Source organism: Onthophagus taurus, chromosome 6 (genome assembly GCF_036711975.1).
Source record: "Onthophagus taurus isolate NC chromosome 6, IU_Otau_3.0, whole genome shotgun sequence".
Taxonomy (NCBI): domain Eukaryota; kingdom Metazoa; phylum Arthropoda; class Insecta; order Coleoptera; family Scarabaeidae; genus Onthophagus; species Onthophagus taurus.
In genome coordinates, this window is record NC_091971.1 from 12,604,268 (window position 1) to 12,626,947 (window position 22,680).

General features: G+C 31.6%; 1 protein-coding gene across 4 annotated transcripts; it reads right to left on the minus strand.

The window, feature by feature from the left end:
- Positions 1-795: 795 nt before the first annotated feature.
- Positions 796-20,053, minus strand: LOC111414138 (erythroid transcription factor-like). Of its 4 annotated transcripts, none has more exons than XM_023045330.2 (7): positions 19,792-20,053; positions 11,383-12,099; positions 6,273-6,695; positions 5,663-5,788; positions 5,480-5,606; positions 5,168-5,279; positions 796-1,435 (listed from the first exon to the last, which is right to left on the minus strand). In XM_023045330.2, the coding sequence occupies exons 2-7, from the start codon at positions 12,097-12,099 to the stop codon at positions 1,291-1,293; spliced, it is 1,650 nt and encodes a 549-aa protein (XP_022901098.1). In that variant the 5' UTR covers positions 19,792-20,053; the 3' UTR covers positions 796-1,290. The 4 variants fall into 4 exon arrangements, with proteins under 4 accessions (XP_022901098.1, XP_022901100.1, XP_022901097.1 ...); XM_023045332.2 differs by lacking the exon at positions 19,792-20,053 and adding an exon at positions 18,671-18,987 and having other exon boundaries at positions 6,441-6,695; XM_023045329.2 differs by lacking the exon at positions 19,792-20,053 and adding an exon at positions 18,671-18,987.
- Positions 20,054-22,680: the final 2,627 nt, after the last annotated feature.

Below are 22,680 nucleotides of genomic sequence, written 5' to 3' on the forward strand. Positions count from 1 at the left end.
TTCGTATTATTGTTTTTTTTAAGAATTGTTTTTAGTTTCCCTTTGTGGTAAAATTGTTGTTCGGATTTGAGAATTGTTCAACAAATTGCCGAAAACAATATACCTTTAACTCTTAAGGAAAAATATGGTTCAATAGCTCAGTATTTTATTTATGCTCTATTTACAAGTTGTGATGTTGAAAGATTATTTTCTAGGTACAAACCAAAGGTACAAACTCATTTTAACGTCAACTAGAACGTCATTTACAGAAGAAAATTTAGGGATGGTTGTTTCAATATGCGTTAACAGCAATTTTTTTATATCCGTATCCGATTTGTGATTGATATTACAAATCGGATCATGTTTTTTTGAATTAAAGTTATAAAATATACTTTTTTTAAATATTTTCAAATCGTACTGACAGTTGACACTGACGTGTAATAAACCGATTGTCGGTCGTCAACAACAACCGATGAGGTGAGTTGACTTGACGCCACCGCCTTGTTTTCTAGGAGAACAAGTGGTGGGGGTAAATCGTATCGTTCCGTTACAAAAGTTCCGTGCCCTAATTATTACACTATGCAGATGTAGGAGAGTAACTTGAGGAATGATCAGAGTTGGATTCTAAATAGCTAATATTAATACTATGACTTAAAAATGTTTTGTTCGTTATATCCGAACTCTGTTCTAACAAGGTTCATTATATCGAGGTTTTAATTATTAAACCAACTTTTGTGTTATCTTTGAGATTCTTCTCTTATAATTTATAATTAATTGTGTTTATTTTTTTAGGATTAGGTGAAATAAAAACATGAAAAAGATTTAGATTTTATTTTAATTTAGACTAGATTTTTATAAACTAAGCGACGGAAAAACAATTTTTTTGTTTCTTTTTAAATTTAATTAACTAAGATAATTAATTAAGTAAAAATATTTGATTATTATTTTATATAAAGTTAAAAAAAAATTCTTTTTATTTTTGTAAATCTTAGATCTCTTTGGTTCATTATAATTAAATTAGCCACAAATGCTAAATAGAAAAAAACTTCACATTAATTAAGTGTCATTTTTTTTATAGACAAATATCGTCAATTATTTAGTTATTCCTTAACTAAAGAAAAAGAATCACTTTTTTTTTTATCTCTATTTAGCCAGATGTGGAAATAACATTTTTATATAAATTTTAGGGTATGTCGAAACTTGTCACAGCCGTGCATTGTTTGTACACACCCTTATAATTCTTTTGTTTCCACATTTTTAACCTTAAAACTAAAAAAAGCATTTAAAAACAGATTATTTTAAGTTAATAAATTAAGAGTCGATGTTGGGATCGTGTTGATTTGGTCGATCTTGACCGGGTGGTTGTTGTTGGTAAACCTGACGGGTTGCTACTGAGGTGGATGTGATTACACTGGTTTGTTCGTCAGTTGATCTTTGCATTATATCGATAGGAACACTAAAAAATATAAGAAAAAGGCATAAATTTAAAATAAACAAACAGAATCAGATTATGCAGAAATGTGGTAACAGTTTTTTAATTAATTAAATGTTGGTTTTCAAAATGGATATTTTATTATCAATTTTATTTATACTATCATTCCATGATTATAAATTTCTGCCATAAAAGGTGCTGAGAGCCCTCCTTTTACAAACGAAGATGGGAATACTAATTTATGGTACAACTATAGATCTGTTTTAGTTCAAGAGTTCTGTAGTTCTGAACCTTTCCGCGCATACTATTTCATATTGTATGTATACACAAAAAGGTTCAGAACTATTCGGAACTACACAACTCTTGAACCAAAACAGGCCTTATATATTTAACAAAAAAAAAAGTAAATTGATATATGCAACCAAACTTGCAAACAAATTTGTATTTGGCGTTGCTTTATGACTTATATGTATAATAATAACAAAAATTGATTTATATTGTTTCTAAGTAAGCTGAGAATGAGATTTGAGAAAAACCTGATTGACACATTCCAAGTGGAAAAGAGTGACAGGCAAGGGTGGACCATAAAGAAAGCCTTAGAAGACTCGAATGGAAGAGTAACAATGCAGCAATGAAATCAGTGTAAGCGTGCATAAAAAGATAACTAAATTATGATAATAGAGCTTCAAAAAGAGGAAACACGTAAGAAGTTTCTAACTTACTGAGACATGACACCAGGATGTCGCCAAGCCAAGGACTCTCTGATGTACTCTGACCCTAAACGAACAGATTTATTTATAAGGCTGTCCAGGAAGAACCTACGTTTGGTCATAGGTCTAAACACTGGTGCATCTACAAAAGCACTTTCTCAACATGGGAATAAGTGACACCGTCATCTGCACATGATGCGGTGAGGAGGAGGAATCGGCGGAACACATTCTATGCGACTGCGTGGCCTTCCAAATATTAAAGTTATCCATTTTTGGAGATATCCAGATTCGCATGAGTGGAACAGGGCAGCACAACCAGGACAAATTCTAGTTTTTGCCTCCAAGGTAATATGGCTGGAAGGACCGTAATGCTGACTAAAAGAGGGAAGTAAGTACAAGAGATCTGCTGAGGTCAAAGTGCTGCGGGCGGTGCAGCCTGCCTTCTCGCGAATCCAGAAAATGCTATTTTCTAAGTACCTATCTAAGTACCAACGGAACCATAAAATTTCCCGAAGCACAAAGATCCAAATTTATAAGACCCCTTATGATAGCCATTTTGGTACATGGTTCCGAAGCGTGGACTCTAACAAAGAAAGTTAAGTTAGCCACATTTGAAAGAAAGGTACTGCGTCGAATATATGGAGGGATATGTGAATAAGGGAGTATGGAGAAGTAGGTACAACTTTCAACTATGGATCAGCTGAAAACAGCGATAGAGTGACAACTATAAAAGTGGGCAGATTGAGATGGCCAGGTCATGCGGTAAGAAGTGGCGACGATGTCTCAGCAAAAAAGATATTTATGGCAGAATCTATGGATAAATTGTGACTACTATCCATGCAAAAAGTCAAGGCCCCTCAGTTTAGAGATCAATATCTTCGTAACCGCTAAATGGAAAAAATTGCGGTAAAGTTTATTGTAATCAATGAACATTTCTGCGTATCGCATGTTAATTTGGAAATTTTCGGGTCCGTGGTTTTTCTTTTATCGCGAGTTAAGTAAAAAAAGTACCCGATTTTTGATAGTACCAGCAACTGTGTCTACTTTGCGATTTTTTTTCTCCAAAACTATTTAACGAAAATGTTCAAATTTGAACTGGTGGTAAACCGATGTGTTCTTAAGATGGGGCATATTTTATTTTTTCGATATTACATATAATTTCGTGGAAAATCGCGGTTTAGTAGGATGCGGTTATTTCAAAAACGACCTGGCGGGTTTCAACGCGGTTTTTATCAAAATATATCAAATAATGTTGGTTGTCGGATTCCGTTATAATTTTTTCAAAATTAGTGCTCCCTAATTTTTTAAGAGCGATTTAATGTAATTGCAAATTCAAGAGAAACAGAAATAAGCTATGCGGGGAAATGAGGGTTCCGTGCAATAGGAACAGATGGTGTGTCCTAGACAGTACGTCGCGCCTTTATCTTATCTACATAAAGAAATAAGGCGCGACGTCTTGTCTAGGACGCACCATCTGTTCCGATTGGACGGAACCCCCGTCACCCCCACCAATTTGTAACATGTTGTAACTTTCTGGGCTAAGTACTAATGATATCGTACGATAATACTCTCTCAGAACATTACACTAAAAAGGTTGTTGAACCGATACATCAAAAGCATTATCATTGGAGATGTTGAGACACGCTTTGGGTATAGTTTTTTGATAAACATTATTATTTTTCATCATCGGACTTAATAGGAAGTGTATCTGTATTGAAATCGCCATCAGATCACTTAAGTGATTCTCAATATAGAATCTCCAACGAGAATTTTTTGATTTCTAGTACACAGATACTGTTTTTCATTTCTCAAAATCTCATCTATGACCCATTGAATTGCTCAATAAAATAAAACGCATTTCTTGATTAAGATAGAGGTTAATAAGATTAGACAGCCACTGAAGAGAGCACATATTGAAATTTTACCAGCAAGAAAGAAAAAGAGAACCCAACCCAATTTACAAATTCTCGAAGTAAGGTGTTAGTTCTCCATGTTGTTTTGTGAACAGCAAAAACATTTTCATCTTGAAGAATACAAACCTTCACTTGCCAAGAGTTTTTGACGTCATTTTAACTTTAGCCAGACAGCATTTTTTGGTATAACAATGTAATTTCGAGGATTAAGCCTCCTTTTATATATTCGTGGCATTTTCAATCCAAAAATGTTGCATTTTTAATAGTTACTGCATTAACATAATAAATGTAAATCCACTGAAATTGTAGTTAACTTGTCAAATTTTAAGTAGTTTCCAAATGGTTCAAAATCGATTTAATGGAATTACAAATTAAAGAGAAACAGAAATAAGCTATGCGGGAAGAGGAGGGTTCCGTCCAATCGGAACAGATGGTGTATTCCAGACAGTACGTCGCGTCTTTATCTTACCTACATAAAGAAATAAGGCGCGACGTCCTGTCTGGGACGCACCATCTGTTCCAATTGGACGGAACCTCCGTCACCCCGCAAAGTTTATTTCTGTTTCTCTTTAATTTGTAACATGTTGTTTCTCTTTGACATATTTTGGTTAAATCCGCGAGGAAATCCACCCAACCGTTTTCGACATAACGGCGTCTTACTAAACCGCGATTTTCCGCGAAACTGTATGGAATATCGAAAAAATAAAATATGCCACTCATTAAGAACACATCAGGCTACTACCTGTTCAAAATTCAAATTTTTTCGTACAATAGTTTTCAAGAAAAAAAATCACAAATTTGACAAAGTTGTAAAAAATTGGGTCTTTTTTCATTTAACTCGCGATAAAAAGAAAACTGTGGATCCGAAAATTTTCAAATTAACATATGTTACGTAGAAATGTTCAGTGATTATAATAAACTTTGTCGCAATTTTTTTTATCGAACGGTTGCGAAGATATCGATCTCTAAAGTGAGGGGACTTGACTTTTTGCACAGATAATAAGATAATCCTTAGTATGTTATGTCTGTGTAATATTATTTCAATGCAACGCAATTAAAATTTAATTATTGAATCTTTTAATAGATGTCTCTGGGATGAACCTACTCTAAGTAGTGTATATTGACTTGCCTACCCAACAGGGTGTCTGCCAAGTTGCAGGGCCGGCAGACGAGATACCGTTTGTGGTGCAATAGTATACGTTGGAAGTTGATATTGATCCTGTTCGATATTTTGCTGTGGAATATCTGAAAAAAAAAAATTAAACTCAAAAAAGAAGAATTTTATATTCGATACATTTAGTATAAAAGCTGATCGATTAGATACGTTTAACGTTCCCCTTTTGTATCGTTCAAATAAACCACTTTATTTACACAAGTTATCTTATCTTAGGTACTATGTCCTAGAGTCGAACGAAAAATGATTTCAACAAAAAAAATTTACTTACAAATTTGTCTGTTCGGTATCATCGTCGATGTGCTAGGCGCAGGTGGATTTTGATATTGAGATCTGCCCTTTGGTTTGCGTTTTCTCGTTTGAATGCCTTCCTTTTTCATCGTTAACGGACGATTCATCTAAGTACAATTTTATCGTTAGATTTTAAATTTTAATAGAACGAAATTGTTTTTACGTTGTGAAGTTTGAAATAAAGCCCGCAAGCATTACATACAGGATCACCTTGATTGTTTCTTCTCCATAAGGTGGTTGTTGTCGTTTGACAATTAGCGCATTGAACTCCGTTACGTCTATTTCCGGTCTGAAATAACGTTAAATTCAAATTCAAAAAATTCATTATTTTAAGTTAAGTTAAAATTGTAACACTTGAAGTTTTTTTTTGGTAAATATTTACGTTAGGTAACTTTAACCATCACTTATGCACAAATCTCGGAGTGAACAACAAATAACGGTATTAAAAAACATAAAGAATAAACATAAAAAGCGGGCGGGTACCAGCAAACATGCAACGCAAACACGGTTTTATTTAATTTTTTTTTTTTTTGATAAAACATTTCTACCCAGAAAAGGAACAATTTGTTACAACTACCAAACTACAACCAAAAGACATTAATTTTTTAACATATTTACATAATAATAATTTATTACATAATAAATTATTTAACACAAAAAGGGGTACGTCAAAAGGTTTAGAAAAAAAAATAAATAGAAAAAAGACCATTTCCGAAAAAGACAAAAAAAACAAGACAACTCCTTTTTCTTTTTTTTTATATTTTATTACTTACTGGCACCGGTTTCTTGTTTGATCGAACCGGAGGTCTGTTAACTCCGTTTATTTTGTTGTACAAACCGCACGCGTTGCAGAGGTAGTGCCCGGTGCCGTCGCGACGCCACAAAGGGGTGATGCTGGCACCGCAATTTACGCACTCTTTGATATCTATTTCGCTATTTACCGGCGGCGCCTCGTATGTTCCTGCCTCGTCCTGCCACTGACCGCCGCCGCCGCCGCCGGATGCTCCTTGTGCAGGATAATTATATCCGATTGTGCTGCTACTGTCGGGTGTCACTGTGGAGGTCGATGGATACGCAGCGTACACTTCTTGAGGAGAAGCGGTCGTCCAACTGCCATTTTGTTGAATATACTGGTAGTTACTTCCGGGTGTTACCAAAGTTATTGTTCCGTTCGATGGCGAAGCTTCGTAATTTGGCTAAAGCAAAAAAATACAAAAATTTCATTCAATAATTTTCGTAAATCGCAATAACGGATATAGAGAGCTAATTAAGTAGGAAAAGAATTGCAGTTTCACGAACTCAATTTAATGAGCTTTTTGTTAACCCAAGCCATAATGTATACAGTGTGTCCCTAGAGTAACGGATATAGGCGATAAAATCATTATGAATGATTATGATGATTTTATAAGTGTCAAACACTGCTTTAGTAAAACTTGTTGTTTCTTATGGCACTGAATTAAACTGTTGATTACATCACTTTTGAGTTAATGGCAAAATTGTCGCTATTGAGTTACTCAAAATCCACATTGGGCAAGAGATTAATACCCAATATCCGAAAAAGATTAATGTGTGGTGCGGAATAGTACAGGATTAGTATCGATTAGGATTAACCTTAGTTAGAGGGAGATATTTAGATTTTCTACAAACAGATCTCATTCCTTCCATAACGGCAATTGTTCTTCCAACAAGATAGCTCGCTCCACACTATGTGGTTCCTGTTCGCGCATATTTAAATCAATTATTCCCCAATCAATGGGTTGGGAGAAGAGGGCCAATTGAATGGCCTGCAAGATCACCTAATTTGACTCCGCTGGACTTCTTCCTTTATGGATATCTAAAGAGTAACAGTTTATATCACTAGACCAAATACTTTGGATGAACTAAAAATCAGAATCCGAGAAGAATTTAAAAATCGTTTAGGTTACTGTCAAGCTGCCCATGGTGCACAATTTGAACACTTAATTTAATTTTAATTTTTTATTTATTCATTAAATTTATTAATTTTATTTGTTTCGTTATATTGTTGTATTCTGCTATTTCTTCATGTCAAACGTATTTGAAGTAATTAAACTTTAAAGTAATTTTTTTCGAAAATTTTCTTATGTAACCAATATTAATATTGACTGTACTAGATTCAGAAAAAAATTCTCTTTCATATTCCGTAATAAAAATGGGTTAAAAATGGATAACTCGGTTAAAAATTTTGGCGCAAAAATTTAAATCTTTAGACCCGTTTCAGGGTTTTTTTCCAAAAACTGTTCATAATGATTTTATCACCTATATCCGTTACTTTACGGACACTCTGTATGATAGGTGTGTTATAACAAGCTTGTTCTAATTACACAAAACATCAAAAATCTGTAAAAAAACTTAAATTTTTTTTTTCATTTGGATCGATTATATCTTGTGTAATAGAAAGTAAATAAAAAGCTCCATGTTACAGATATTCTTATCATTTTACTGGGAAATTATTGAATGCTTATTGGGAGATATTGACACGTATTGTGGATTATTCAGGATGTTAAGATTTCTTAAAAGATCAAATTGGGAATCATTTGGATTAGTGATGAAATTATGGTTATAACTTTTGGTGCATTTCTGAAATACCTACATTGTCACATTATCGCGATATTTGAATAAAAATGAAAAAAAGAGGATACTTTAATTAATAATTGGTGATATTTCTACAAGGATCCTTTAAGAAATGAATTTTATAACGAATTTTGAAAGTTATCGATGAAAATTGCAACATCGAAAATTTTATCAAATATTGTTTTTCGAAAAACTAAAAGTTATCTTGCAAAACGTGTTGGTTCATTGGAAAGAGGATGCTCTTATTAACAGTTTGGGAAATTTTCAAACTCATATTCCAAAAAATGGATTTTATACGAATTTTTAAAACTTAATCGGCGGAAATTGCAAAATTCGAAAAAATTGTGGATTATTTCAAAAATTTATTTCTCAAGAACTAAAAGTGATTTTTCAAAACGGCTTGTTGCATTAAAAAGATGATACTTTAATTAATAATTGGTGATATTTCCACAAGGATCCTTTAAGAAATGAATTTTATAGCGAATTTTGAAAATTATCGATGAAAATTGCAACATCGAAAATTTTATCAAAATTTCAAATATTGTTTTCTCAAAAACTAAAAGTTATTTTTCAAAACGGGTTGGTTCATTGGAAAGAGGACACTCTTATTAACAGTTTGAGAAATTTTCAAACTCATATTCCAAAAAATAGATTTTATACGAATTTTTAAAACTTAATCGGCGGAAATTGCAAAATTCGAAAAAATTGTCGATCATTTCAAAAATTTATTTCTCAAGAACTAAAAGTGATTTTTCAAAACGGCTTTTTGCATTAAAAAGAGGATACTTTAACTAATAATTGGTAATATTTCCACAAGAATCCTTCAAGAAATGAATTTTATAGCGAATTTTGAAAATTATCGATGAAAATTACAACATCGAAAATTTTATCGAAACTTCAAATATTGTTTTCTCAAAAACTAAAAGTTATTTTTCAAAACGAGTTGGTTCATTGGAAAGAGGACACCTTTATTAACACTTTGGGAAATTTTCATACTCATATTCCAAGGAATTGATTTTTTACGAATTTTTAAATCTTAATCGGCGGAAATTGCAAAATTCGAAAAAATTGTCGGTTATTTCAAAAATTTATTCCTCAAAAACTAAAAGTGATTTTTCAAAACGGCTTTTTGCATTAAAAAGAGGATACTTTAATTAATAATTGGTGATATTTCCACAAAGATCCTTCAATAAATGAATTTTATAGCGAATTTTGAAAGTTATCGATGAAAATTGCGTCATCGAAAATTGTATCAAAACTTCAAATATTGTTTTTTCAAAAACTAAAAGTTATTTTTCAAAACGGGTTGGTTCATTGGAAAGAGGACAGTTTTATTAACACTTTGGGAAATTTTCATACTCATATTCCAAGAAATGAATTTTATACGAATTTTTAAAACTTAATCGGCAAAAATTGCAACATTTGAAAAAATTATCTATCATTTCAAACATTTATTTCTCAAAAACTAAAAGCGATTTTTCAAAACGACTTGTTGCATTAAAAAGAGGATACTTTAATTTTGCTGTAGATATTCGGGATGAGTAAGTGACGTTGCAAGTTATGGGAGTTGTTGCTTACTATTGGGAAGAATTCGGAGTTAAAACCAGTAAAAGCAGAAGTGTTGGAAGGTGTTTTCGAGGCATTGGAATATGTTGACAACTAGAGCATTTAAAAATGAAAGGTTTTAGGGCAACAGCAACCTGTGACATCGAATATATTGGGAGCGATTTGCTGTCAGTGATGGATAGTGGAAGTAATTGGGAGCCATTGAAAGCTATTGAGAGATATTGTTAGGTATTGAGAGTTACTTAGGACCAATGAGATGGCCATCCAATTGATCCGTACAACGCCCAATGACTCATCTTTGCAATACAAAGATACCCAGGCTATTTTATAAATGAAAGGTATTAGGAGCAACTGCCTTTAACGCCTTTAAGAACGAGATATGTCAGGAACGTTTTAGACTTAGTGAATACTAATGGAGTTAGTGAGCTTTGATCAATTGGGTTGGATTCGGTTGAAATAACTTGCACTCATTCAAAAGCAATGGGAGCCACTGCTACCTATTGGAAGCTATACGAAACCAATAAAAACATTTTTTTGTATTGTGTGTGAGTCACTGCATGTTATTTGGAAAAAATTAAACCATTTGGAGAGCCATTAGGGAATAGTTGAAAAATATTGGTGGTTGTTGTTAGTTATTGGAGGCTATTCGTGGTTAATAAGAGACATCTTTTGCTAGCAATTGGAGTTATTCGGGTTCAATGAGAGAAATTAGGAATTATTTACAACTATGAAGAGAAAAATCTTCTCTAAAAATGAAAGATTTTAGAAGCAACCGTAAGCAGGTTACAGTAAAAGATATTTGGGAGTTATTCGGAGTCAGTGTGTCTTGAGACCCGTTGAGTGTTCTTCAGCGTATCTGAGAATTATTGTAAAAGAATTAAAACGAACTGGTTACGAGCAAATAGCTATTGGAAGTTATTTGGGATCAACAAGAGAAGTTCGTGTGTACTTGGTCTATTAGGAGCTTCTAAACGCAAGAAGTGAAACCAAATAAAAGCGAAAGCTGTTGGGTGTCATTGGTAAATTGGGAGCAATGTGGAGTCAATAAGGAACAATGGGATATCCTTAGAATTAGAATGATAGGTTGCTATTCGGAATAAAACCAAGAAAGATATTTAGAACCACTCCTAGATAATGCAAAATTATTCGGAGTCAGTGAGTAATGTTAGCATGTACTGGGAAGCATTGACTATTCAGTGTATGGTTCTGAGAATAAGTAAGAGTCAGGAAAAGGGGAAATTGTGGCAATTAGGAGTTATTCAAAATCTTCAAAAGGAAGGATTATGGGAGTAAGTGATAGCCATTGGAAGTTGTTAAAAGAGATTGTTATTGAGAGTCATTGTTATTGGGAGCTATTCGGAGTTATTGAGATACCTCGTACTTTACTGGGAGGTATTATTTAGAATATTCGGAGGCATTGAAATGCCACTGTTAGCTATTAGGAATTAAAATTATTGCTGTGACACTAGGGAATAACAATAATTGAAAGATATTAGGAGTAAATGAGAGTTAGTAAAAACGAGTGACATTATTAGCTGTTGAGATTTCTCTTTCGGAATATTTCTAAAGAGATATTCCGAAACTTACTAATAGCTATTCGGAGTCAATGATTACTTTTAGTTAGTATTAATAGAAACGAAAGGTATTGGGAGCAAATTTTTGTTTACTTTTTTGTATAAATCTCAATTTTGATGATTTTATATTAATAAAATTTTATTAACTTACCGTTTGATATTGAATTCTTCCAGATGACCCCAAATTTGGATCATTATACAAAACAGTCCCTGGTGGGCTTTCATCTAAATTTCTTCTGGGTAACTGTGTATATTGTGGATGTTGATAATGGCCATGTGGTAAATATTGAGCTGTATCACCCGCAATCGAATTGGTGTTATATTGCGAAGATGCCGGGACACTTTCCAAATTGGTGTATTCATTATTATCAGGTTTTAAATCATCGTGTGATGTATATTCGATTTGTATGTTTTGCATTTCAACGGTGTACCCTATAATTGGTTGACCATCCACAACCTCGTAATCTGGATGTGTAGCGACAACAACCCCTCCACCATCTTCATACGTTGTTCTTTCATACGTGTGTTGACTATCTTCGGTAGTAATTTGCCCGTTTTCTTCGACGTATTGGTTTTCAACTTCTTGCTGTTGATGTTGGGGTGAATCAACGACCGTTTTCATTGGACTATCGCCTGGGTTTGATGTTTCAACGATTTCTTCAGAAGCGACCGAATCTAATTTGTTGTTTCCGGTTGGTTCATCTTCTATTGTCCCGGCTGTTGTTAAAATCCTTGGTTTGATAACGCTAACGGATGATGTTTGTTGTTGATGATGTGGCGGCGATTGTGTAGATGGAGATCCGTGAGGAGTTTCAGGTTTTGACGTCTCCGATTGTACTGATGAAGGTTCATCCGGTTTTTGGTCCATCTACAGAAAACACCGGACAAAGAAAGGAAATTTAAAAATACAAAAACAACAAAGTCTGCGGTGATGTTTGAACGGAAGAAGACTTTTGGACGGCACGCGCGACAATGTAGTCGACCAAAAAAATTATTTACCTCTCGAATATTTATTTCGCTTCAAAAAATTTAGTTGGGTAGATATATTTGGAGTAATGATGTCATTGTGCGTTAAAATCTTTATTTTTTAACGGCAAATACGAACGCGTCCGCATTTGCTTTATTATTCATAAGAAATTGTACGAAAAAAAACTAAAAAAAAGTTAAAAAAAACTAAATAGGTACATATATTTTTTAATGGGATGTTAAAAATTGGGTTTAACATTTATTTGGTAATATTGATTTAGACGTGAGATAAAGATGATTCAAGTTTTAGTCGACGCGTTTTCGATTTCCACGGAGATGTAAGATAACAAATTGGGAATAGATATAAAAATAAATTAAAAACGATCGAAATGAAGGGTACTCGACTTTGACACCTGCGCAAACAATACACTTGCATCATCTTGGTGACATCACATGATCTACTTAAACTCGAGTTTCTTACTCATATACAGTAAAATTGGAATTTGATTCAATTTTGGTTAAGAAACAAAATGTTTTTTTATTATATTTTATTTTTTTGTAAAATTTTTATAATTAACTTCATTGTTTTAATATTATTTCTTGAACTAACAATAAGTCTTTTAACATTAATTTAAGATATAAAATGTCTCATAATACCTAAAACTTTTGTAAACTTATGTTGGTCATGAGGATTGACACTTTTACTCAGATAGGTACTCAGAACTAATCCAGACATAACAAGTTGCATAAACTTTGCAACGTTGGAGAAAAGATTTTTTAGAGGTTGTGTTGGGTCTTGTAAGTGTTAAACTCAATAGGATTAGTAAGGGAGAGGTTATGTATGGGTGGAATATAAACTACAACTTGTTGATTAAAGATCTGGGGAAGCCATATTGGTCTTCTGGTGGATAGAATAAATTTTCGTATGTTAAGATAGATTGACCGTTGGTCTTGATGACACAGTAATCCAGAGAAGAAATCTAAATGGAGCAAAAATTCAAATACATCAACATGACTATTAAAAAAATGCACTTAAGGGACTACTCATATGAATGCCGAATAGTTATTGGCAATATTGTCTCTTCCAAGTAATAGTATAGAAAGAGAAAAGGAAGCAAATGATTTGAATATGTAACAATTTTTATCGATTTTCAAAATTCGATATAAAATTAATTTCTTGAAAGATCCTTGTGGAAATATCACCAATTATTAATTAAAGTATCCTCTTTTTAATGCAGAAAGCCGTTTTGAAAAATCGCTTTTAGTTTTTGAGAAATAAAATTTTGAAATGATCGACAATTTTCTCGAATTTTGCAATTTTCCCCGATTAAGTTTTAAAAATTCGTACAAAATCCAGTTCTTGGCATATGAGTTTGAAACTTCCTCAAAGTGTTAATGAGAGTGTCCTCTTTCCAATGAACCAACCCGTTTTGAAAATTAAATTTTAGTTCTTGAGAAAACAATATTTGAAGTTTTGATAAAATTTTCGATGTTGCAATTTTCATCGATTAAGTTTTAAAAATTCGTATAAAATCCATTTCTTGGAATATGAGTTTGAAACTTTCCCAAAGTGTTAATAAGAGTGTCCTCTTTCCAATAAACCAACCCGTTTTGATAAAATAACTTTTAGTTTTTGAGAAAACAATATTTGAAGTTTTGATAAAATTTTCGATGTTGCAATTTTCATCGATAATATTCAAAATTCGCTATAAAATTAATTTCATGAAGGATCCTTGTGGAAATATCACCAATTATTAATTAAAGTATCCTCTTTTTAATGCAGAAAGCCGTTTTGAAAAATCGCTTTTAGTTTTTGAGAAATAAAATTTTGAAATGATCGACAATTTTCTCGAATTTTGCAATTTTCGCCGATTAAGTTTTAAAAATTCGTATAAAATCCAGTTCTTGGCATATGAGTTTGAAAACTTCCCAAAGTGTTAATAAGAGTGTCCTCTTTCCAATGAACCAACACGATTTCAAAAATAACTTTTAGTTCTTGAGAAAACAATATTTGAAGTTTTGATAAAATTTTCGATGTTGCAATTTTCATCGATTAAGTTTTAAAAATTCGTATAAAATCCATTTCTTGGAATATGAGTTTGAAACTTTCCCAAAGTGTTAATAGGAGTGTCCTCTTTCCAATGAACCTACCCGTTTTGAAAAATAACTTTTAGTTTTTGAGAAAACAATGTTTGAAGTTTTGATAAAATTTTCGATGTTGCAATTTTCATCGATAATATTCAAAATTCGCTATAAAATTAATTTCATGAAGGATCCTTGTGGAAATATCACCAATTATTAATTAAAGTATCCTCTTTTTAATGCAAAAAGCCGTTTTGAAAAATCACTTTTAATTCTTGAGAAATAAATTTTTGAAATAATCGACAATTTTCTCGAGTTTTGCAATTTTCGTTGATTAAGTTTTAAAAATTCGTATAAAATCCATTTCTGGGAATATGAGTTTGAAACTTTCCCAAACTGTTAACAAGAGTGTCCTCTTTCCAATGAACCAACACGATTTCAAAAATAACTTTTAGTTTTTGAGAAAACAACATTTGAAGTTTTGATAAAATTTTCGATGTTACAATTTTCATCGATAATATTCAAAATTCGCTATAAAATTAATTTCTTGAAGGATCCGTGTGGAAATATCACCAGTTATTAATTAAAGTATCCTCTTTTTAATGCAAAAAGCCGTTTTGAAAAATCGCTTTTAGTTTTTGAGCAATAAATTTTTGAAATGATCAACAATTTTTTTGAATTTTGCAATTTTCGCCGATTAAGTTTTAAAAATTCGTATAAAATCCATTTCTTGGAATATGAGTTTGAAACTTTCCCAAAGTGTTAATAAGAGTGCCCTCTTTCCAGTGAACCAACCCGTTTTGAAAAATAACTTTTAGTTTTTGAGAAAACAATGTTTGAAGTTTTGATAAAATTTTGGATGTTGCAATTTTCATCGATAATATTCAAAATTCGCTATAAAATTAATTTCATGAAGGATCCGTGTGGAAATATCACCAATTATTAATGAAAGTATCCTCATTTTAATGCAACAAGCCGTTTTGAAAAATCGCTTTTAGTTTTTGAGCAATAAATTTTTGAAATGAACAACAATTTTTTTGAATTTTGCAATTTTCGCCGATTAAGTTTTAAAAATTCGTATAAAATCCATTTCTTGGAATATGAGTTTGAAACTTTCCCAAAGAAAAGAAAAATTTTCGATGTTACAATTTTCATCGATAATATTCAAAATTCGCTATAAAATTATTTTCTTGAAGGATCCTTGTGGAAATATCGCCAATTATTAATAAAAGTATCCTCTTTTTAGAGTTGCTTCGTTAGTTAAATCAGCATCAAAAAAGTTCATTTTGTATCTTGGATCCAAATAAGTTGACATATATTTTATCAGCTTTCAGATACTAGCACCTACCGTTCCATCACTAGTTATTGGCAATATTGTCTCTTACAGAAAAGAAGATAAAAGAACGTAAATGATATAGAAAAAAGTACTGAAGTACATCATCAAAGGAAATACTTGACTATGTAGCAACTGTATTTTGGAATTAACTTCCATAAATCTGTGTGAATCCTGGATGTTAAAACTAGTAGTTAAAAAATAAGAGTGGAAAAATCTTACTCAAGAACATGTATAGATCACATCTTTAGATCTTAACAAGGGCATAACATTTATTGCTTTTAGGGCTACAAGAACTTTTAAGAAGATTGCTGGAAAAAGAACTTTGGACGAAATTCGTGAACACATTGGAGATCCTCTCTCTTACCAGATCAAAATCCAGAAAACCTAAGGCAATAATTGTACGTTCGGCATTAACCAAGAAACGACAAATAGAAACATATTCAAGTTGGTGCCAAAACTTAGCGCAATGACAACAAAAACTTAACATTATACAATATCCTTGTCGCTTCGATCTCGAAAAAGGAGCATATGCAGCTTGATCGAGTACAAAATCCTACTAAATGCTGCTAAAGAAGAGTAGTACTACTTATTATAGTATATTAGTACGATTAAAATGATTTTGTATACTAGGCAACGATCTGCAACGTTTTGCAGCGTTCATCCGAAAAAATGAACGACTTATTGCAGGAATATCTAAAAAAATGCCGTTGCAGTGGTATCCAAGAATTCAAATGCAAAAAAACTCTGCTGTAATTAACTTAGATGGTAATCCAGAGATAAATATTCTACTCCTAATTTTATACGGCTCTATCTTAGAAAAACAAATCGAGAGAATTTCACAACCACTTAGGTTCTTCTCTAAAATGGTGAGCATCGCAGAAAAGAAGTAGCAAAGCAATTAGTACGTACACATATGTTGGAGAGCTTTCATGATATTTACTGACTACAAAATATTCGCTCTCCAACAGAAAATTGGTAAAATCACCACGACAATTAGTTGATGCACTGTCATGGATCATAGAAACTGTGAGATATTGGCTGGAGCCCAATCAGAAGATTCAGTATTCAACATTAAGTGAGCATCAACTCCGAAAAGCAAAGTGAGTTTATACTTCTTCTAGGGATGTATAGGGATTAAATGCTGTAATTTTAAAGCTGAGAAAAGATGTAATATCATCGCCTTCAACAAAATTAATCAACCAATGCATGAGAGAAAAGTTATTTATATTACAAGTGGGCTAGAAACATAATTAATAATTACTGTACGAGTGTGGAGAATTCCACGACGAAGTCGTAGGCCGAGTCATGTAATCACACGAGTACTGTAATTATGCTCTAGCCCACGTGTGATATACAACATTTTATCTACGACTGGTAAAAATTACTTAAAAATCAATTTCTTTTAAAAGGTCTATTTTGACATTTACAAAAATATTTTTAAATGATTGTTGACAATTTTGAATTAATGTCACTTTCAATAACATGTTTACTCATCTGGAATAAGTGTTTCGAAATGTAAAAACATAACAATTAATGTTTATAATAAATAGTATTGTTTTTTCTTTTGTATTGTTGCTCGTTTCAAAAAAAGTCTGCTCTGATTGGGCTAAAAATACGTTACGTAATGAAACCAGTGCGGTAATGATGACTTATCCAAGCAGTCGTAGATAAATATTATTATTATTGGAGGGTTGGATATCTATTCATGTCAAAAGAATATAAACACTGCTTAATATGTATGCATAGCTTTTTCTCGTTGATCAGAAGTAGTTCCAATGGATAACATGGAAGCATTTACAATTACAAAAAATCTTAATCGCTGAATATATTATTCCAGGACTTGTAGAAGGAGCTGAGTAGATAGTATTTTGAATTGAAACTAAGTTTTTAATGTAACCACTTTTACAAGTAATTGGTATGGAACTAGATGTTGTTTATGCAGAACGAAACATTCCAGATGGTGCTGTATTTCGTTCATAGTCATTCCTGAAGGTGGTAAAAAGCAGCTGAAAAGTGTGTGCCATGGAATCGAACGTTTTGCATAAAGGTGACGAGCAGCTCTTCCATTACCTCAAGCTTTGTTACATTTTTTTCCATACAGATCATGTCGGTGTATTCTGCAAACGTATACTCAATATGAGACTCAAACCAGCTCCGAGTGGAAAAGCTAATTGAGTTGAATTCTTGTAATACTATTGGGATTAAGAACAGCAAGGAGTATTTCTTGGCAAAAATAGCTTTATCATCAGCGAATCCATAAAATCTTTGCGAAATTCTTTAAGACTTGACAAAAAAGGTTCCATAAAAAACAGCGCGAGAAATGTATGATTAGAAATAATCATTTCTAAGAGACTTATTTGTGGAAACTACCAAGAGATAGTTGTCATAAGGCTTAACTATTTCGGATAGATGCAAGATCGAAAGAGCAAATACATGGCTAAAAATCAAATCAGAAAATGTTTCAATATCTGCCATTAATAAAAATGTTCAGAAATTTATCCCAAATTAGTTGTCATAACGCAGATACTAATCAATAGAATGACTAATCACTAAAATTTGTTAATTAACTAATCAATATGGCGGATATAAAAATTGATGCAACATTTTTTTTTTAATAAAATTCAAAATATATTTTTATTCTAGACATATAGATATCATAATGATCTTGATACAAAAATAGCAATGTAAATAAACTTTTCATTACCAATGCGCCATTATTTTTTGTTAGACATATTGAACCATGCCAGAAAGAAGTCAAAAAAGACTTATAATTAGTCCAAAATGATGTTGTGATGTAACGAATTTCCTTTTTGTTGCAGAATCATTTTTCCCCTTTTAAGATTGTAAACCTTCCTATCCATTTATTTAACTACGCCACTGATTATCAGACTTTAATCTGCGATGATGATACGTTAACAGTTAGGCAAAGTGTTACGTTTTAATCCCTGATAAACTACATCAATAAAAAAAACCGGAAAGAAAACTTATTCTTTCATTTCCTCTTTCAGGTTATGTTGATTTCGCAAAGAAGAATTATTCAAAAAACGATACTCACCGAATTCATGATTTTCCTCTCACAAATTTACCAATCCAAATAAAAAAACTATCAAATTCACAAGAAAATTTTCGTGGTTTTTGAAGGAAATTTTATGGTATGGTTTGGAAGAGTTCAAATCACCGAATGTGGCGGACCAAAGGAGGCTGGGGTGTGGCATTTTTGCACACGTCACGACGCCGCGCCGATGTTCGGTCGCCATCTTGTCGTTAAACGCATAAAATGAACGCGTCTCAACGATTTTTTTCGATTTTTCACTTTCCCGAAGAGGAAAAATCACCTCGAGATACATCATTTTAATGTTACGACTTCTCCGATGCAACTGCTTTCAGCGGATAAACACGTTGGGAAAAAGTATACATGATAGGCCTAATCAGACAAAGATTAGATACATTCTATATACAAAGATACAAGTAATGCCTTAAGCGATGTTTAATTGCGGCACATTTTCGCATCAGAATAGAAAATTTTGATTATGATAAGGTGATGATTTTAATGTGTTTAAGACGATTTTTGTGTTAAGCAAGATTTTTTTATTGGGTAGCGCCAATTTTTGTTGCTGGGTGATGGTAATCGATTGGAAAGTTGACAGGAGGATCATATCTTATCGGTTTTTTGGTGATTTATTATCAAAGATTGAAACTAAAAACAGGTTTTTTACTATTTTTAATAATAAAAGTTATGCAAATAAAATTTGATGTCAAATTTGAATATTTATATTACATCACTTTGAAGTTTGAAAAGATCGAAGTTAAAATGTTAAACTTTAATAAAGCTTAAAACACAAAAAAATTTTTTTTTCGTTACTAACTTCACACCAAAGACTACTAGATAGATTTTCCAAAGTTATTTAAAATCATGGATGTCAATCAATTTTGGATTTCATAGATATCAAAAATGAATAAAAATAAAACGTATAAAAATCTAGTAAACAAACTTAAATTATATTATCAGCTTCATAATCTGTATGGCGATATGTTAACAGTGAAAACAAAGTACCCAGTATACATGATAACGGTCTCAGTTGGCGTTGAACCACCATCAAAGGTGTTTTTAAAAAAAAATTCTAATTTTTCATCAAATTTGAAAATGAAGGAAAGAAAAAAATGATAAAAACTCACCTTGAGAGATCTTTAAATTCGATTTGAGAACGAAAAATTGGGTGCGTTATGACCGAAAACCACGAACGGAATGAGAGCATCGTTGTAAAGGCGTTGAGCGGCGGTTCGAATTGTTTGCACAGCGGCGCCCCGCGCCAACACGCCGCGATTGACATAAATGACGCCATATTGAAACAATTTAATTCGAAATGAATCTTTTTGATTTAACTCCACCTTGTTGGTACTTTTCTTATAAGAAAAAATAAAACAAGAAGGTGTTTCGTGTTTTCGTTTTCATTTGAGACTGTTTCTATGCTATCTGGAAATACAGAAGATACTGTAAAAGGACGCCCGATAGGTCCGTATCTGTTCAAAGATTAGATACAAAACCTGTGTGTATAATATCCACAAGTAAATACGGTGTTAAATAATTTAAGATTTCAACTAAAAAATAAACAATATTACCGCTAATAATTTTTAATCAATTTTTTACGCGAATGTTTAAAGAATTCGTTGTGTTTTAAATCGGTTGAGTTTATTTCTGTCGTTTATTTTTTTGACGTGCTCTTATAATTTTATCTTATCTCAATCAGTTTAATAATTAAAATTTCGTTTTTTTTTCTAAAAACTTTGTTCGACTGATAAAAGCGAACGTGACGAATTCGATTTTATTTTATTTGTTCACAACTTTTTAATACAGAAGATTTTTTTTATCTTTATTACTGTGTGATATAAGTATAATTAGATTTAAAATTTTGATTGAGCAATGGATTGATCTCCTCTTTCGATTAGGTAGTTATAAAATCAACATAATAAATCAAAAATTGATATCATTAAGGTTATTAATTTAATCATTATTAATTTAAAGTGGTTCAAAATGTTTCAAAAATTTTCGGTACTTGAGCTTGTGAGTGAGGTTACTGAGGTGACAACTAAGCATAATTTAAACTAAATCCAAGCAAAGCTGTAATGTTTATCTTCTTCAAAGACTATAGAAAAAATATTATACATGCAGCAATTCATTGTATTATATTCATTATATTTATTGTACTGAATATAATCTCGTCTCGCTGTCGCTTTTCGTAGTAAAGTATACCTTATAGTATATTTTTAGCGCATAGTACAATCCATTTCTCTCAGTGTGAACATGATGTGCACATATTTGAACTGCCTGTATTAACTTGATGGTCTTTTGATGAAGCATTAAATCATATATGAGCATGCAACATTTCAAAAGAACGTTATGCGGTCTACTTTATGTAATCTTGTGTTATTGTTGAATGTGTCTAAAAAATTGTCGATCATTTCAAAAATTTATATCTCAAAAACTAAAAGCGTTTTTTCAAAACCGCTTATTGCATTAAAAAGAGTATACTTTAATTAATAATTGGTGATATTTCCACAAGGATTCCTCAAGAAATTAATTTTATAGCGAATTTTGAAAATTATCGATGAAAATTGCAACATCGAAAATTATATGAAAACTTCAAATATTGTTTTCTCAAAAACTAAAAGTTATTTTTCAAAACGTGTTGGTTCATTGGAAAGAGGACACTTTTATTAACACTTTGGGAAACTTTCATACTCATATTCCAAAAAATGGATTTTATATGAATTTTTAAAACTTAATCGGCGAAAATTGCAGAATTCGAAAAAATTTTCAAAAATTTATTTCTCAAAAACTAAAAGCGATTTTTCAAAACGGCTTGTTGCATTAAAAAGAGGATACTTTAATTAATAATTGGTGATATTTCCGCAAGGATCCTTCAAGAAATTAATTTTATAGCGAATTTTGAACATTATCGATGAAAATTGCAACACCGAAAATTTGATCAAAACTTCAAATATTGTTTTCTCAAAAACTAAAAGTTATTTTTCAAAAAGGGTTGATTCATTGGAAAGAAGACACTTTCATTAACACGTTGGGAAATTTTCAAACTCATATTCTAAAAAATGGAATTTATACGAATTTTTAAAACTTAATCGGCGGAAATTATAAAATTAGAAAAAATTGTCCATCATTTAAAAAATTTATTTCTCAAAAACTAAAAGCGATTTTTCAAAACGGCTTGTTGCATTAAAAAGAGGATACTTTAATTAATAATTGATGATATTTCCACAAGGATCCTTCACGAAATTAATTTTTTAGCGAATTTTGAAAGTTATCGATGAAAATTGCAACATCAAAAATTTTATCAAAACTTCAAATATTATTTTCTCAAAAACTAAAAGTTATTTTTCAAAACTTATTGGTTCATTGGAAAGAGGACACTCTCATTAACACTTTGGGAAATTTTCATACTCATATTCCAAGAAATGAATTTTATACGAATTTTTAAAACTTAATCGGCGAAAATTGTAAAATTCGAAAAAATTATCGATTATTTCAAAAATTTATTTCTCAAAAACTAAAAGCGATTTTTCAAAACGGCTTGTTGCATTAAAAAGAGGATACTTTAATTAATATTTGGTGATATTTCCACAAGGATCCTTCAAGAAATTAATTTTATAGCGAATTTTAAAAATTATCGATGAAAATTGCAACATCGAATATTTTATCAAAACTTCCAATATTGTTTTCTCAAAAACTAAAAGTTATTTTTCAAAACGGGTTAGTTCATTGGAAAGAGGACACTCTTATTAACACTTTGGGAAATTTTCATATTCATATTTCAAGAAATGGATTTTATACGAATTTTTAAAATTTAATCGGCGAAAACTGCAAAATTCGAAAAAATTATCGATTATTTCAAAAATTTATTTCTCAAAAACTAAAAGCGATTTTTCAAAACGGCTTGTTGCATTAAAAAGAGGATACTTTAATTAATAATTGATGATATTTCCACAAAGATCCGTCAAGAAATTAATTTTAAACCAATATTGTAGCGATTGAAATTCGCTACATGTGTT